General features: G+C 38.5%; 1 protein-coding gene across 1 annotated transcript; it reads left to right on the top strand.

Moving 5' to 3' along the window:
- Positions 1 to 8901: 8901 nt before the first annotated feature.
- Positions 8902 to 15222, top strand: LOC121322612. Its single transcript, XM_041262777.1, has 6 exons — positions 8902 to 9081; positions 9920 to 10059; positions 11402 to 11469; positions 12543 to 12650; positions 13637 to 13738; positions 14994 to 15222. Exons 1-6 carry the CDS (start codon positions 8971 to 8973, stop codon positions 15080 to 15082), a joined length of 618 nt encoding a protein of 205 aa, XP_041118711.1. The 5' UTR covers positions 8902 to 8970; the 3' UTR covers positions 15083 to 15222.
- Positions 15223 to 18555: the final 3333 nt, after the last annotated feature.

The raw sequence follows: 18555 nt of genomic DNA, 5'->3' as shown, positions 1-18555 counted from the left end.
TAGTTTAACCATTTAACGTGTCATAAAAAACTGCAGTAAGTAATATACCCTCATTGCATGTGTCGTCACTTCCTACAGTGTTTGTCATATCATTAGCATCATCCTCTAATGGAGCCTGTCATTTCTCAAAGCAGAGTTGCTGATTGGTTGTTGTTTCTGATACTTAGACATAGTAAGTTCCTTTGTTATCAGTAATACTGTATATGATTTGTTAAATATGTATGAAGGCCAATTATATCATAAGCAATAGAATACAAATGTTTCTTCCGTATAACTTTGAACACTCAAAAGTACAAATTTGGAACTAGAAGGAATGTGATTGTTAACCAGTACATATCGTCCCAGACTTTAGTGTGTATAATTCAGGCAATTAATCGTACAGGACATCAGATTTGTATAAGTGCTAGAGTAGAAGTCAATCTCGGGCTGAGCTGTCCAGCGTTAGTGCTGGTGAACCCTTAACGGAGCACTGCATGGCTAACAGAAACCTGAACTCACTTTACTGAGTTGTGCATCAGGTGTAAAGAAGTCAGAACCAGAAAGACATTCACAAAAAAGGTACAACATGTTGAAAAATGTAAGACTTTATTTTTTGTATTCTTCACAATAAAACAAGCACATGATCAGATTGCATATTTCCACTGTGAAGTGCTATCCAGAACTTAATACGTAAGCAGTAGTGGAAAAAAAAAAAAGTGGAGTGGGGTGTTAGTAGTAGGGTTAACTAAACTTTAAAAGGTAACCTCACATAACCTAATAATTATGCGTTGCTCTGAAGTTCATAGATATGGCTAATATCCTTCGCTGCTATTATAAAATCCGATTAATTACACCAATTGTAATTTTAATTAAAAAAAAAAAAAATTATTATAGTTTATTTATATTATTTGTGGTTAAGTTTTTTTATTGCTTTGCTTTTTAATTGCTTTGATGATAGTCTGTCTGCTTTGAGTTCTTTCTGACAGATACATATATAATATTCTTCACTTCTTTCCACAACATTATAATTAAAGTTGTATAATTAATATAATTAATATAATTTGTGATTTTTTTTTTTTTTTCGGATGAGGTCTTGTTAAGAAACTCATGTGCAAGTTTCTTACCACAACTGCAATCAAAAATGATGATGTGTGTGAAATTGAGTATACAAACTGTGGCATGAAAGCTACAGTGCTTGCATTGCAAGCTGCATTAGAAGCACATCTTGGGTTTGATTCCCACACAGGATTTATATAATAAAAAATTAAATGTATTTTATTTATGTGTAAGAAACACATTTTTTATGTGAAAAAATGTAGTTGATATCAATGACACTTTCATTGAACATACATACTTTTGCACACATAACGTTAACATGCATATATATTGTTGATATTTTCTATTGTATGTATTTGTGGTATACTGTTGATGAAATAATATGAAATTGTGATTGAATTTGTATATGTCAATTGCATTATGCTGCATAAATTATTATACTTGTTTTAAAAAAAAAAAAAAAGTCCTTTAATTTATGTGGCAGATTGCTGTTGAACATATGTAGAACCCGAGTGGGGCACTTGTTTTTTCTGATAAGGATTGGATCAGCCAGGCAGAATACCAGAAGGAAAATATAAACTAGACCACACTACCATGTCAGGCAGTGAACATTGTTTTTATTAAATACAGGTGGTAAACTATACTTAACAAACAGCAGCTCTAGAATACAGTCACGGCAAGCGGTTTGCAATTCCCGATAATTAAAACAATAACTAATAACACAGAATTACAATTTAAAACTAAAGGGCAGTGCAGCTCAATCTCTGCACAGAGACTGGGTCACAAAAAAAAAAAAGCAGCAATAAAACCAATACAGCCTGTCTCCAGCACTCCTCTAAAACCCCAATGCCTTTTAAAATACTAGTTTAAAAACACATACATGACAAAATGGAGACCAAAAGCACAGGCAGAGAGATATGCCTTTACATTTGGCGACTCTTTCTTTCCTATTTGTCTTCCTACCACCTGTCGAATCAGAGAGCCCCTCACCGGATGAGTGGGAGAGAGCACAGCTGGGGGTGTGGCGCCAGGATAAGCTGCTGAGCTCAGAGAGGGAGTGGGATGAGGTCATCCAGGTGGTCGTGGAGTCGCTGACTGCCACCAAGGAGGGAGAGTCCTATGCTGCCAGCACCAGAACCCCAGAGAGAGAGCCCAGCATCTCCAGAGTGCCCAGCGCTACCGCCTGAGAAAGAGAACCCCGCACCGCAGTTGCTGCTTCACTCCACAACTGCCATCTGAGAGAGAGTGTCCTGCGCCGCAAGGGAGAACATGTCCCATGCTGCCCAAGACAAAGTGCCCCACACTGCCAGTGAGAGCACACCCACCTCCGGTAAGAGACTGCACAGCGACACCAGCGATAGAGTACCTCCAGCCACCCAGAAGAGACTGTCCTGAGCTACCAGAGAAAGAGTACATCATACCGCCAGAGCCCCAGAGAGAGAACTCAGCATCGTCAGAGCCCTAGGGAGAGAGCCCCACACTGCCAGAGCCCCAGAGGGGGAACTTAGCGTCTCCATAGCCCCAGATAAAGAGCTCTTTAACAGTGTTATTGTTAGTGTATTACTGTGAGTAGAAGTGCGTTTTTTATCTGGGCATGGCTGGTGCCCTGCCTGGGGTGTCACGTGCACAGTGCAGCTGTATGTAGATGGGGTCTGTGTTGGCTGCACTGCGATTTGTGCTCAGTTCCACCAACCAGCTGTTTGCGTGGGATAGAGGGTCTGAGCAATTGGACCATGTGTATGTAAATGTACCTCTGTATGTGTGAGCCAATAGGACTCGGGGGTGGGGGATCACTATTTAGGAGCTGCCTGTGTGCAGCTCGGGGTCGTGTTGTGGTTTTCATGTAGCTGTGTGTCCTGGAGCTGTCTATCTGAGCTAAACCATTTAATAAGAGAGCGTCCATTTGCCTGCTGTTCCAAAGCTTCAATACAATTAGCAGTTTTCACTGCTTTAAACTGCATCCTGTGCCGACTGCATTTCTTCCTGCTGCGGACCGGATATGCCACTGCTACTATATACAGCAGATTGTTATGTGTCTGGAATGTGAATTGAATGCATTGATTGCAACATGTCTAATGAAGACAACATGTCAAAACATGTCAGTGTACCTGTTTTTACCTTGTTTTAATGAATTAAGTGTGAATAATTGACACACTTTTGTGATGTAGACTTTTATTCAGTCTTTTCTCTTTGGCGTGATAACATCTAAGAAGTGTTTCCTATTTGATGTTTCCAGTGACGAACAACCTTGTGTCTGATTAAATGAACTGAAACATCACTGTAGTGCCACAATGATCACGGTGTTAGATATATTATGATATATATATATATATATATATATATATATATATATATATATATATATATATATATATTAGACCATCAAAAGAAACTTATCACTTATATTTTGATAAAATTCACTAGATGTGATCGAAAAATAACAAACTTTTTTAGAGCAGGTGCAGTGACTTTTTATTGTGCTGATTAACAATTGAAATCAAAAAGATGCTGCAAAATGATCTGTCGATCTTTGGCAGGTGTTGTGACTCTTGGTCTCCCAGTTCGTGGCCTGTCATTGACAGAGTGTGTCTGGCTATACCGTCTCGCCAGGTTTGAAATTGCTGACTTGTGGCATCCAAGACAGCGAGCCACAATACGTTGCCCTAGTCCAGCCTCCAACATGCCGATTGCACGAATGCGCTGCTCTCTTGAAAGACATGGCATATTGTTTTTTTCTGTGATTTCTTTATTGCTTTTATTCAAGCTTGCAATTCAACAACTGAAATCACTCCATATCCAGTGTCCAATCAACTGTCTCACTAATTAGGTGATTAAGTGCATATGCTTCAGTCATAGTCACTCAAGCGTGTCATGGTTACGGTTAGGGTTAGGATGGTACATATTGTAATAAGTTGCATGGAAATGTGTTAGAAAACACGTGTGTCAGTTTAAGAATGAAGAGGGCAATGTTCCCAGAAAACTGTTAAAATAATTCAGTCAAAGAGATGGTAATCTTAGAAATGTCCACCAGGGGTCAGGAGGCACTGAACTTGTCTTTCACAGGGTTAATGAACTCATTGTAGGCGCAGCTGAAGTTAAGCTGTCTCCAATCTGGTAATCAAGGAACACATTTAAAGGCTCCATGTTGGCGAGTAGGAGATGGTTTGGCAACCTGTGTGTCGACTGGGTGAAAGGAGAATTATTTTGTTTGGAAAAGTAACCCTGTAGGAGTACAAGCCGGCAGATAACCTGTCTAAGTCAGAACAACATTTGTCACATGGAAACTGCAACCAGTATCAATCAGTTTGTGTTTTCTGTTTATTTAATTTTGTTAGCCGTCCAACCACATTCTGGGAAAATTATGTGAATTGTGAAAATGTGATATCTGTCGGGGCGTTGTTTGGTTTTGTTTGTTTTGTTTTTGTTACTGCAAATAATAAAGCACACTATTTATTTTGGAAGATCAACTTCGGCCTCCACACTTTATTTGAATTTCTGCACAACAAATGAAAGCTGTGTTGTGTTATATATATTATATATATATATATATATATATATATATATATATATATATATATACATATATACACACACACACAGTGCCGTGAGAAAGTATTTGCCCCCTGTCTGATTTTCTACATTTTGTGCTTCTTTCATTTGTATGGTGTGCAGTTAACTCAACCCAATTAAAGGGATAATTAGGGTCAGCTGTTTGAATACTTTGGTAAACAATCAGGCCTGATTTGGGCCAGCCGTGTCCAATATAAATCTGATTAACTTTGGCCCTTACCATCAGAGTGAGGTTGTCAGCACACAGGTTCTAGAGGCACATTATGTCACGATTAAAAGAAATTCCTGAAGAACTCCAGAAAAAAATGTGTTGATGCCTATCAGTCTGGAAAGGGTTACAAAGCCATTTCTAAGGCTCTGGACCTCCACCAAACAACAGTCAGAGCCATATTGTCCAAATGGAGAAAGTTTGGCACAGTAGTGAATCTTCCCAGGAGTGGCCGTCCTGCCAAAATCTCTCCAAGAGCAAGGCGTAAAAGCATCCAGGAAGTCACAAAGAACCCTAGAGCAATATCCACGAATCTGCAGGACTCTCTCACCTCGGCTAAGGTTAGTGTTCATGACTCCACCTTCAGAAACACACTGGGCAAAAATGGGATTCATGGCAGAATAGCAAGGCAGAAACCACTGCTCACTAAGAAGAACATGAATGCTTGTCTCAAGTTTGCCAAAAAGCACCTGGATGATCCTTAAGAGTTCTGGAACAATGTTCTATGGCCAGATGAGTCAAAAGTGGAATTTTTTTGGCCAACATGGGCCCCATTATGTCTGGCAAAAACCAAATACTGCATTCCACAGTAAGAACCTCATACCAATGGTTAAGCATGGTGGTGGTAATGTCATGATTTGGGGATGCTTTGCTTATATATATATATATATATATATATATATATATATATATATATATATATATATATATATATATATATATATATATGCACAAAAGAAAATGCAACACTCTGGCCTACTGGATTTAATAAAATATTTTAAACAGAGATCTCAAATAAAATCATAGAAACTGTGAACAAAAATACAGATCAAAGAAACCATGACACACTGTCTTAATGAAAACATTACAAAGTTAGTATTGGGTATGACCTCCCTGAGCATTGACACAATCCTGGCAGCATTAACACATAGACCTGGTCAACGTCTGGATAGACTACTGTGGGATGTTCCGCCACTATTCCTGTGCAGCTGTGTAGGTTGGCTGGTCACGGTTGTGCCACTGGTTGGCTTGAACAACGCAACAGTCAGCATAACAGTCCAGGGTTGGCTGATTTAAATCACTTGATTTAAAAAAAAGATTGGTTTAAATCATTGTTTCATTTATTACCTATTTTATATAGTTTCTCAAGGAAAAGACATGAAAAGTATTTTTAAAAAATCTTTAATTAACGCAAACATCTTAAGCTCTTACTGTCCATATGATCACAGCGCAAATGCGAGGGCAAGCACGAATGGGGGGAGTAATGGGAAAGATAAATTCCGTCGAGTATTCCTTCAGGATATGTGGGATATGTGACAGAAAGACAATGATTCTTGATGGTAAATCTCCCTTACGATCTATGAGGAACAGAGTACCCTAGTCTGCTTGGCCTGACACTTCGTTCCTAGGGTTAAAAGGAAGTTGGTCATTTAGAAAAGGGGCGGGGCTTCGGTACACTAACTCATCAACCTGGAAGGGAAATGATGTGGCAGCCACGGATTGGAGGATCGGCTGCAATTGTTTACCAAGTGGTCATGAGTGACGATATAAGTAGGGTTCGAAGCAACATAATCTGTTCTTTCATTTTGGTTTATGGAAAATACCCTGGAACGACCTGTGTTTTGTGTATCCGTATCATGAGTGTTTGTTTTGTTTTGTCTAATTGTTGCTTGTTATCATTAGACAGCTAACACGTTCCGGAGCTGTCACCAGAGGCCAGCACAAAACCAGAACAGCACTGCACCTGTATCACAAATCTGTATTTGCACCACTAGCACTAATTCACGCTCTAACGGACTTGTGTATGTGTTTTGTGTGGGTGTATAATAAAACAGGACTATTATTTCAGGACAAACCCAGGGATTACACATTAAGTAAGACACACCACTGTATTACTTAACATTATTTATTGTTTACTGTTTGTTTTGCCATCAGGCACTGGACATAAAAATATAATTAAACAAACTTTGCACCTCGATTATAGTTGTCTGTCTGTTCATTGTTCACCTGCACACTATTAAACACTTTGCCACAACCCCCCATTCTGTGACGCAAAATTTGGAATGAAGTTGTGCTTATTTGCTTTGTCCTGGGCAAGATTGCCCCAATGGTTTCTTGAAACTTGGTTTGTGTTTTTCATGCATTTGATCTGCGTATATTGTGCCTGAAAAACACAAGACAAGTTTCAAGAAACCTTTGGGGCAATCTTTGACAGTTGTGCCTATTTGCTTGGTGTTGGCCAAGGTTGCCCCAATGGATTTTTGAAACTTGGCTAGTGTTTTTGATATCTCTATTTTAAATGACTGGGTACTTTTGATAACTTGGCAAAGTGTTTTTGTTTCAGATTCTGTCCACACTGTTGATATAAGTCATGGGCATCAACTTTTTCATCATACAGATAGCTCAGTTTTGAATTCACAGCCTGTACTACATTGTACTGTATTCCATTAATCGAAAACTGATCGATCTTCAATTACATTTTACAACCACTGCATTTTGTTGTCAGTATGTTGAAGATATCTGTGACAAGTCAAGTATGGCAACACCAAATGTAAAGGGAAATTAGTGGAATTAAATACTGGGCAACACACTTCAAAAACCCAAAAGAAAAGTCGCCTAGACACATACAAATGAAGTCCAGGAAGTGTCTGACAACACACTGTTGCACAATCCAGCAGGGGCACAGACCTGCTCACTGCAACACTCCATCCCTCCTTGTTTACAGACTTCCAGAGCAGACACTTAAACATTTCATCAGTTAAAACCCTTTATCAAAAACATACAGTGGCTCTCAAAAGTATTCACCCCCCCCCCCCCCCCCTTGGACTTTTTCACATTTTATTGGGGAGCACAAAAAGCAGGTAACTGACCGAGATTACAAGCCAAAGACTGTTTCCATACTGCACACAGAGACTCTGTCCTCTATTACAAACTGCTTTACTGGAAATTTCACGTCCGACTAGAAGTGTTTATAACGCTACACCTTTACTCTTTTATTAAAAAAAGAGAGAAAAAACAACATTTTATGATTTTGATTGTTTTGCAATTCTAATGTGTACCTTTACCACTGCTATTTGACAATGCCCAGTAAAGCCATAGAGCCTACATACACTCCAAAACACTATTCTAGTCGACATTTACTACGTTTTTTCCCCCATTATTTTAAGGACAGTGGTTCAGTTTGATTAATTGCACTTCACATTTTGGGATATTGTCTTCAGCCAAACATCATTTAACTGTGTGCTCCTTAGCACATTTTTGTATTATATATTATTTTAGTATATATCAGTATATGTAATTTGTATAGTATATATCTATATCAGGAAATAAATTTGTGTTATATATTCATAATTATACAACAAACAGACGCAGCTCTACCAGTGTTTTCTACGGAACCCAGGAGTTTTGTTATTACTCAGAACACAATGTAGATCATGGTTGAGAGAGAATTAATGACACTTGTTCCAAAAAGATTACTTATTGATTGCTTCACATGGACGTTCCAACCCTGCTCTAAAAAAATGTATTCTTTCAGTGGACAACAGCGATTATTTTAAGATAAACAATGGCAAATAAATAACTTTAAAAATGTGTAGTATAACAGTTATAATGACATTGCTGTGTGCCTACATAATAATGGAACTCCCTCATTTAACAATTGACTCAGGAGTTCCATTATTAGATCTTAACACACCCCTACAATGTCATTATCCCTTAAATATAACCATGCCTGGTTTCTGAAAGCACAATAGGATGAAATATTAATTCATTTAACTTGTATGAGATTGTTTGTTAGGTTATTGATATTTTTGATTCAGAAGGCATATTTCTTCTGATTTAACCTTGGACTTTCAAACATTGCAAAAAGGTAAACAATGTGCTGGAATTGGTCATTGCCAAATCAATGATTCCTGTAAGTCTTCTAATAACACAACTCTTTCTGGATCTGATGCAAATAAATATTTGCTAATGTACCGTAGAAGGTAGCTATTCCAGTACTGAGGTAGCCCTTCCTGTTCTTGGATTCTGTGTCATCTGAAGTTGTGCAAGTGTATTGTTACTACAGTATATATAACCGTGTTTGAGGTGACTATAGTTATCCACAGGTATTTACTGAATCTATAACCAGAGGGCTGAGAATACTACGACTTGCTAATATGGCTTTCATATGTCTTTCAATTGTATTCAGCCTAATGGCTCTGTGCTCTTCAGCTCCATTGGAGTGCAACAATGCTGTGAAGCCGATAGCAATTTGGAACCCAAATGAGGTATGCTCACTTGTTATTTATTTTCTTTATGTCTTTTAAATTATTTAAAGATGGACATCCATACACATTTGTTTTACAATAAAAATACATTTTTATTAACTGTGGCTTTAGTGGATCTCTTGTATAAGTTTCTTTTCTGTACTGTAAATAGTTTGATAGTTGCCCTGGAGCACAGAGGCAGCAAAAGAAATTGTATTCTCAGTACAGGGCAGTGAAAATGTAAGCAGTGGTGGAACATTGAAAGCATATGCAACATCTCAGTTACAGTCAATTGCACATATTACGACAGAAGTGGCAATTTTGTATTCACTTCTCAACTAAATAATGCACACTCGCTCCCTCTTCACAGTAGGGTGCGAGTCAGGAATTTGTAGCTTACACATAGGCTACTGCATCTGATCTGCTTTTGATCTGAAGTTCACCTAGATATGATATACAGCTAACCACTGGAATAATACAGTAATGTGCATTTTTCAATGATTTTATGTCTATTTGGCATTGTTTTCAAGTACATTCAACCTTTCCTTCTCAATAGTTCCACAATCTTGTCACAACTTCATCCATGCTTCAGTTTGCAACTTGAAAGCAAGCATAAACACCAGTGTGTGTGGAGAGGATGTTTATTTTATTTCCTTTATTCCTGAAGTACTTCATTTGTTAATGAAACTACCTCTGGAGGTAGAGTTAGTTAATTAGGTGATTCAGGTGAAATCACTCTCGCTCTCCCTCTGCTGTGAAGGCAGGCATCATCAAGTCTTGCCCAGGATGCTTGCTGTTGAATAGGCTATAATAACAGACAATAATCTTGTCAAATAATATAACCCTTTACTGTCCATAGGTATACGGAAAATGGTTTATAATTGCAGCGTCCAATGACTACAAGCCTTACACAGACATGTTCAAGACATTCAGGAATTCTTGGATGGACTTACAGCCTGTTAGTGACAGCAATATTACTTTCAAGCAAGGAATGCTGTTGTAAGTATTCTTAATTCATTCCTGCACCATTCAAGAAGACTAAGGAGTCTTATAGAGTTTATAACTAACAATATACCTGTTGTATAATTCAATTCACCATATAGGTTTAAAATGTGCAGTTTTGAAAGATGCTCATAGCAAACATTTTAAACATTTTCATTTTAAAACATGATGTCTCGTACTGCACTAGGTTAAAGAAAGTTAAAGAACTATGTAACTGCTTCCTTTCCTAGGCCATTTCACCTGAATAGTGTCTTCAATGGCTGCAAAGCATGTCAGTCATTAGGAGAAGTTTCCGATTGGTTATTCGCAGGAACCACCTGGTGAAAAGGCCAAAAAAGTTCAAGACTATCTGAAAGCAAGGCCTACAAATATAAATGTATTTAACCTGGTGTAGTATGAGATTTAAATGATTATGTCAAGTATCTAAAAATAATCCATAACTATTAAACAGTTAGTGTGCTGAATTTAGAAATACTAAAAGAAACTTAAATTCAATGACTAATGCTTCCACTAGAAGATCTCTTCCAAGACACTGAAAAAGACTTCTGGTCAAAAAAGTTGTCATTCAATTTGTTTATTTTAGATATTTCTATGTATGTAAAAAAAATTAAATTAAAATAAAAATGTTCTTCTTAATGATTGACATTTCACATTTAGTACTTTTTTAAAAATAGATTTAGCCATTATTTTCAACTATTTTGTTGGGCAAATAAATCTTTGCTAAGTAGGTCTGTTTCAAACTACAACATCCATGCTCAAGTCTTCGTTGCATTATTATACTGTATGATTATGCCTTTGATAAGTTAGGTAACCTTTTGTTTCCTTTTTAAATTAGGCCTGATACTGCTTTTCAGTCAAGCCAACAACGCATTGGCAGAGACTTTTGGAATACATTTAAAAGTTAACAGTAATATTTGTAGATATAAAAAAGTCACCTTTAAGTGAGTTGGAATGAAGTGGCTTTGGTTTATGAAAGTCGCCCATAGTAAAATCATAACAATGTGTAATAAAGCGCAGTGAAAGCATGGTAAAGAATAGGTAACCATTGTAAAACCCAGAGAGGTATGGCAAAGCATATTAAAAACATAATAAACTATGGTAAATGCATAGTATAACATTGGAAAAGCATAGGGAAACTGCAGCTTTACCATACAAATGTATTGTAGTAAATGTTTATAAGGGATCAGTTAAAATATTAAGACAATCAAGCTCTTGCAACAGAATTTGGCATACAAGTATAAAAATTAAGTTGTACTTCTGCGCTAGAGTTAGTCTAGAGTTGTGTTGCAGTAATCTCTCCCCAGGAAGGCACACAATAAACTTGTTTTCTCTTTTTCAGTGAGAAGTGTATGTGGACAACTGAACACTTTACTATGACAAATCACAGCGGGCTTCTAACCTATACACGTATGTAAACAGCACTTGATTACAGTATTTTTGTTGAACCAGTGGTAGTGAAAATGAATGCAGAACATTGATTGGTATTAAAAAAAAATAGATTGGATTGTAATTTGCACAAAAATGTTCAGCAGGTGTTAGGACCCCACAAGAAAAATGATAAAAGATGTTTTTAAAACTTAGTTGTTTTTTTTATCAGATAATAATTGTGTACCCTATTATGTGTTTTATCCCAGTTTACACTTGTTTTCTCCCTGTGAGCAGTAGGGGGCTTGATTTATTTTATGAAGAAGCCAAAGCTGCCCAAGTGGTAATCTAAATCAGGAACAGATGTAGCATGAGCTGGCTCCTCGAATGGGTTCACCCTTGGTCACAAGGAGTATCAGCAGTCCTTCAGCCCCTGGTTACAGAGACAAAATAAATAAATGTCCATCAAAAGGCTAGTGCATCCTTTCAATCTGGCTGTGTCCTCACTCCCTTGCATTCCCAAAAAGAACTGACTTCCCAAGCTAATTATATGCTCTAGGCTGCCCTTACCAAGATGTCCATCGCAACCCGACTCTAGACTTGTGTCAGTCTTGATAAGGGAAGGGACGTTAGCTTTAATAGCACCTCTGGGGAGGCCAGACTTCACTCCTCCAAATAACCCTTACCCTGCCTCAGTCACCAATTCCAACGTCACTCTGTGTGACAACCCAGGCACTCATTCAGGAGGTTTAAATATCAATGGAAAGTCACAGTGTGACAACCCAGGTACCCATTCAGGGAGTTTAAATATCAATGGAACGTCACTTAGTGTGACAATCCAGGTACCCATTCAGGGAGTTTAAATATCAATGGGCTCCTTAAATGAGAACCCTAAGCAAGCTACTGAAGCCTAGACACAAGTCTTCGTATTGGTATCTGACCTGTAGGGGTCAGTGTGGCATGGTGAGGCAAACCACTCACAGCCCCCAGACAAGTTCAGTAACTGGAATCTAACCCATCGCATGGCACGCCTCACACTCCCTACACCCATGCTTTTTCTAGATGATTTAGATTTTAGATATTAGTGAAACATTCCAATGTCGTTTTTTTTTCAGTGCGGAACAATACCTCTGGAACATTTATGGCAACATGCCCAAATTGTCTCCTGATGAGCTTCACTTCACTCGACGGAATGAATGTGGCCAAGTCTTTTTACATTTTTGGTAAGTACACCACATACCCTCCATACACCACTAGAGGAGAACAGACACAACAGCTCAGAAGAAAAGATCAGTGGAGGTCTTCTGACCCCACCACCAAGCCAATTGCCAATTGTCCAATGGCAGACAAAGGCCAGCCCTGCAGTTGTCCTCTTTGAGCTCACTGGTCAGTAGGGGCTGCTGGGTCCTCCCAATTTTGCCTCCCTAACCCCCAGAGAAGTGTGGTTACATTGCACACCCAGGACACGAACATGTACTCCCCTTATGACTTACCCTGCACAGCACATGGCCACGTGTCTACCAGGTGAGTAATTTAGGGACAGTATAAGATGTTTTTAATTCCATTTTTTGTAGCAATAAGTTTAGAATAATTATTAAATCCTAGTTAGAAGATTTTGTACTGTGGACTTTTGTAGTCAGTGCAGGCTTCAAAAAGGATAACACAATATACACTGCATTTCATATCAAGGCAAGTGCAGGTACCAAGGCCCTGTAGGCCCTGAAGAACCTGGGCAGGGGATCAATACCAGTTTCACAATGCCAGTGGCATTGCTAGATTAGTTGATCAAGTTTGATCCATATTACCTGTTCAGTTATTTAGAGTAATTGCCTTAGTGTACACAGTCATGTAAACTACTCTGAACAGGGCTGGAGTTTAAGAGGGACAGTGGAATTTAACTATCACCCAGTGACCGCTTAAGAGATGTTTATCATCTGACACATTTTGTGATAACTTGATAGACAAACAAATATATTAATATCCTTTGTGATTTAATGTTGTTTAAGTTTCTAATGAGCGTGGGAAACCTATAAGTTGAGTAATGTTCTCTTGGGGGCTAGGTGGAGAGCTCATTGAATCGGGTTTCACCTCTGCAGTTTGACAGTCTGGAGCAGTTTGTGATGAAGCCAAGTGCACCACCTGCTGTGTGGAAAACTGTGATTTTGTGCATTGTGCCAAAAATTCTAATGTATTCCTAATGTTTTTCCAGCAAGGTCAAGAAAATTTGAAGCCTCTGACTTGGAGAGATATAAGCAACAGGTTGAATGTCTTGGATTGCCCCCTCCAGTTTTCATTGATAATCCGGCAACAGGTAGCATTATCTATCTATCTATCTATCTATCTATCTATCTATCTATCTATCTATCTATCTATCTATCTCTTAAGACAGTAGAGTCCAATGTAGAGCAACCAGCCTGTATCTATGTATCCTAGAACAAAGAATAATTAGGGAGTACTTGATTGAAGTCTTTAAAATCTTAAAAGGAGTTAACCCTAACAAATACTTTAAGCGCAGCACAGAAACTAGGACCGAGGACACATGGAAATTAGTAGAGGTAGACTTAGGACAGAATGAAAGAGGTGCTTCTTCACACAGAGAGTGGTGAGGGTATGGAATGGGTTACCTACCTATATTGTTGATGTTGAATCACTGGAATCCTTAAGATCCAACTTGACAAATTTTTTAGATCAATCAGCTACGAGGAACCAGGCGAGGATAAATGGGTCGAATGATCTAATCTCTTTCGTCAATGTCTAATGTTGTAATGCACTGATAACCTCATTGGCACCTTGTGGCAAAGTGGTGGATTGTGTACAGGTGCAGGAGTGATGCAATGCAGTAATTAAGCAGACAGAGCCTTGTAATCCGGTTTGGAAAGTGTACTGCACAGGGTAGAAAATAATGGGCTTCTAGACCCTAAACAATAAACAATACATATCTGCCTCACAATAATACTGACATGGTCACCAGTCCTGGGAGCGTGCAGTAGTGCTTGTGGTGGGTGATGCAGTTTATTTTGGGACAGTAGTGCAGTGTTCTTCCGACTAGTGATGGCCCTCAGTGACAGCTCCGGAATCGTGTTAGCCATCTAGTGGTTTACAAACAAGATGAATTAAACAAAAACAAACAAACAAAACACTCACGATACTGAAACAAGGGTTACGGGGTCTCTCACAGTCCTTCTCGGTTCAAAAAACAAACCAAAGCAAAGGAACAAATACATTGCTTCGACCCCTATCTATACCGTCACTCATGACCCCTTGGTAAACAATTGCAGCCGCTCCTGTAATCTGCGGCTGTCATATCATTTCTCTTCCAGGTCAATGAATTAGTGTACCGAAGCTCAGTCTCTTTTCTAATCCAGAGTACTCTGTTGCCATTACTTAGCGCCCTCATAGGTCGGGAGGGAGATTTACCACCAAGAATCATTGCCTTTCATCATGTCACCTGCATTAGTAGTAACTTGCTTGTAGAAATAGCAAACATGTCATGCTGGCATCAACGTAATTGGAGGCTTGATTCCAACAATACAACTGACTTATCTTTCTTTTCCTACACTCTTTAGAACTTTGCCCTGAAGAAGAAACATCTGAGATAATATCCCATCCTGAACTTGCAAAACCGGACGAGGATTTAAACAGCAAATCCACATAAAACTGCCTGTATAAGCATTAATACAATATAGTTTCTATTATAATACAGCGGTAGTCAAATATATATGCTTTCCATGTGTGTGTTTTTGTTCCACTCAAGACATTTAGGTTGGGCCAAAATAAAGATTTACCTGCACCTTCCATAGTTGCCATGCAAAGCCTTTCATTTCACCAAGAACACCCCCTTTTCTCACGATGTCATGCAAAGCCTTTCACTTCCACAAGAATGCCCTCTATTTTCCCAATGTCATGAAAAGCCTTTGATTTCCTCAAGAATGCCACTATTTTTCACAATGTCATGCAAAGCATTTCACTTCCTGTGACAGAAATACAATGAATCTTGGTAGTAAATCTCCCTCCCGACCTGTGAGGGCACTAAGCAGTGAGAACAGAGTTCCCTGGACCGGTTGGCCTTTCAGTTCTTTCCCAGGGTTCAAGGGAAGTCAGCCAGCTAGGAAGGGGGCAAGACTCTGTTGCAATAATGCATTGACCTGGAAGGGAAACAACGTGGCAGCGGCAGATTGGAGAGGCAGTTGCATTCATTTACCAAGGGGTCATGTGTGACAGCATAAAAGGGGACTGAGAATCGTAATCTGTTCCTTCGCATTGGTTTGTTATGGATAGAACCGACATGGACTGAAAGAAAATAACCAGAAACTGTAACGTGAGTGTTGAGTTTTGTTTGTTTAAAATTCTTTCGTCTTGTCTTGTACGTTACTAAACTGCTAACACAGTTCTGGAGCTCTTGCCAAGGGCCAGCATTAAGCCGGAACAGCACTTCACCAATTGTCACTAACTAACCTGTTTCACCCACCACGAGCACTACTGCACACACCCAGGACTGGTGACCATGTATGTATTATTGTGGGTCAGCTATTGTGTTTATTAGTTGGGACTGCAATCCCATTATTGTTTACCCAGTGCAGCACACATTGTTGTATGTTGCTGTGGAATTATTGTTTAGGTCACCAGACCTGGAATATAAAATAAAAATTTCACTTTCTAAACCAGATTACAAGGCTCTGTCTGTTTAATACCACACTGCATCCCACCTGCACCTATTTCCACTTAGCCACTTTGCCATACTTCCCCAAGAACACCCCCTTTTCTCACGATGTCATGCAAATTATGTGGTAGGCCTGGGTTGATATTTTAATGAACCATACAGAGGCGCATATAAAAGTTATTGTGCTGTGTATACAGAAATGTCCTGGAAAGTATGGTTTGCTTGTAGGAACTTTGTTATTCAAATACCAAATTTAAGAAAGACAAGGTTATATGTATGATACTTTAGAAACCCATTTAGGTCCACAGGTATTGAAAAAAGGGGTTTACCAACAACATCAATATAATGAAGAAAATATTGGGATTCGCCTATCCTCCTCTGTGGCCAAAATGAGAAATGGCATTCTCACAAGCATTCCCCAAAAACATGCACATGCAGCTTCATTTCACATGAATTTAGCCCTCCATGGCAACTAATCACTGAGTGACCTGATGTGAACATGAGCTAATAGGATATTGACAAGAATGAAGCCAGTAAAGGGGTGATGATGATTTCACCATCCTGGTATGAAAGCATGGCTTGTAAACAGACTTCTTTCACTTAGTCAAGCCTGGATAGTTCAGTTGGTAGAGCATCAGACTTTTAATCTTTAACCTTTCAAGTAAATGTTTTTTGGAGGCTATAAAAGAACCAGCATGTTGAAAAAAAGATGATATCCATACAGTCCTATTTTACCTGTTGAGTATGAATGATTGTATGTAAAATGTAAAAAATACAAAAATAGATAAATAAAAATGAAATCCCTTAGGATTTTCACATATTTCACATATTTCAAACCTAAAATGTTATTAGATGTTAATCTAAGTCCTAATAATAGATAAAGATAACCTGATTAAATAAATGACACAAAAACATGATACTTTTTCAACATTTATTTATCCACAAATGATTCAACATTCAATATCCATGTGTGAAAAAGTATGTGAACCTTTAGATTCAGTAACTGGTGGCACCCATCACACTCCCAACACCATGCTTGATGGTTGGGATGAAGTTCTTCTGTTCGAATGCAGTGTTTGGTTTTCACCAAACATAACATTTCTCGTTGAGGCCAAAAAGTTCTACCTTTGACTCATCTGTCCAGAGAACATCCAGAAGTTTTGTGGATCATCTATGTGCGCTTTGGCAAACTTCGTACAGGCAGCAATGTTCTTTTTAGAGAACAGTGGTTTCCTCCTGGCTAGCCTTCTATTAACACTATTCTTGTCTTTTTCTGATAGTTGAGTAATGAACACTCACATTAGCCAATGCGAGAGTGGCCTGCAGATCCTTGGATGTTACTCTGGGGTTCTTTGTGACTTCCTTGATGATTTTCTAGTTTGTTCTTAGAGATTTTGGTAGGACGATCGCTCCTGGGTAGAGTGACTGTGGTCTTGAACTTTCTCCATTTATAGACTATCTGTCTGACAGTGGATTGGTGGAAATCCAAATCCTTAGAAATGGTTTTGTAACCCTTTCTAGACTGATGAGCATCAATAACTGTTTTTCTGAGGTCCTCAGAGATTTTTTGGGATCATGGCATGACATGTTTCCACACACCTGTATGGTGAAGACCAAACTCACAAAGTGTCTGATCTTTACATAGGGTGGGGCCTCCCAAACTCACCCATGCAAATCTACCTAATTATTTAAACACCTGATTATCCATTTAATTGATCGGATAAAACCAGGGGTTCACTTACTTTTTCACATACCCTGAATCTTAATTACTCATTGTTTGTCTAATTCATACATCATTTTGTTTCAAAGGACATGGAATTGGTTAATATAAACCCTATTGGATATTTAAGGAAAGACTGGTTTTGATTCAAGAAGGTTATTATGGTAAAACTATGGAATTTCCATAATTATCATTGGGGTTCACAAACTTTGTCTCGGTACTGTGTCTGTGTGTGTGTATATATATATATACATAAAGAAGGAAAAACATTGAGTGAAATAGCTCGCATCACTTGATTTTCAAGCTGTGGTATCCGAAGCATAATCAAAAAGTATAGAGTAACATCATCTGTAATTGACAAACCCAGGACTGGATGATCCAAAAGGTTGTCTAACAAGGATGAGCAATGCTTGAAGACAATATTCTTAAGGAATAGAAAGAAGACAAGCGTTGAATTGACAACAGAACTGGCAGAAGGCAACTGAAAAGTGTGTCAACAGATCTCTGGCGTTTTTATGGTCATGACAGTTCTGCTTCCACGTTTACATTTATTTTAGAGAGAGAATTTAGTCGCCCAAATGCAAACGACCTCATTAATAATAAAATAATGGGAAGGTTTATTTAAATATGACCAAACGCACTGAAAAGAGATGCTGCGCGATACGGGATATTGTTCAAATAATGCATAGGGGTTTACATGAGGTTTTACGCGCTAGGCAGAGATGAAGAGAAGGTTACCCCCCATCTG

This window comes from Polyodon spathula, chromosome 11 (assembly GCF_017654505.1).
Source record: "Polyodon spathula isolate WHYD16114869_AA chromosome 11, ASM1765450v1, whole genome shotgun sequence".
Taxonomy (NCBI): domain Eukaryota; kingdom Metazoa; phylum Chordata; class Actinopteri; order Acipenseriformes; family Polyodontidae; genus Polyodon; species Polyodon spathula.
The sequence above is the reverse complement of the archived record's forward strand: the minus strand, read 5'-3'. Positions and strand labels throughout refer to the sequence as shown.

Coding starts and splice junctions, on each gene's coding strand:
- LOC121322612 (XM_041262777.1), top strand. CDS start 8,971: ATGGCTTTCATATGTCTTTCAATTGTATTCAGCCTAATGGCTCTGTGC. Junction 10,060..11,401: donor TTCAAGCAAGGAATGCTGTT/GTAAGTATTCTT, acceptor TCTCTTTTTCAG/TGAGAAGTGTATGTGGACAA. Junction 11,470..12,542: donor CGGGCTTCTAACCTATACAC/GTATGTAAACAG, acceptor TTTTTTTTTCAG/TGCGGAACAATACCTCTGGA.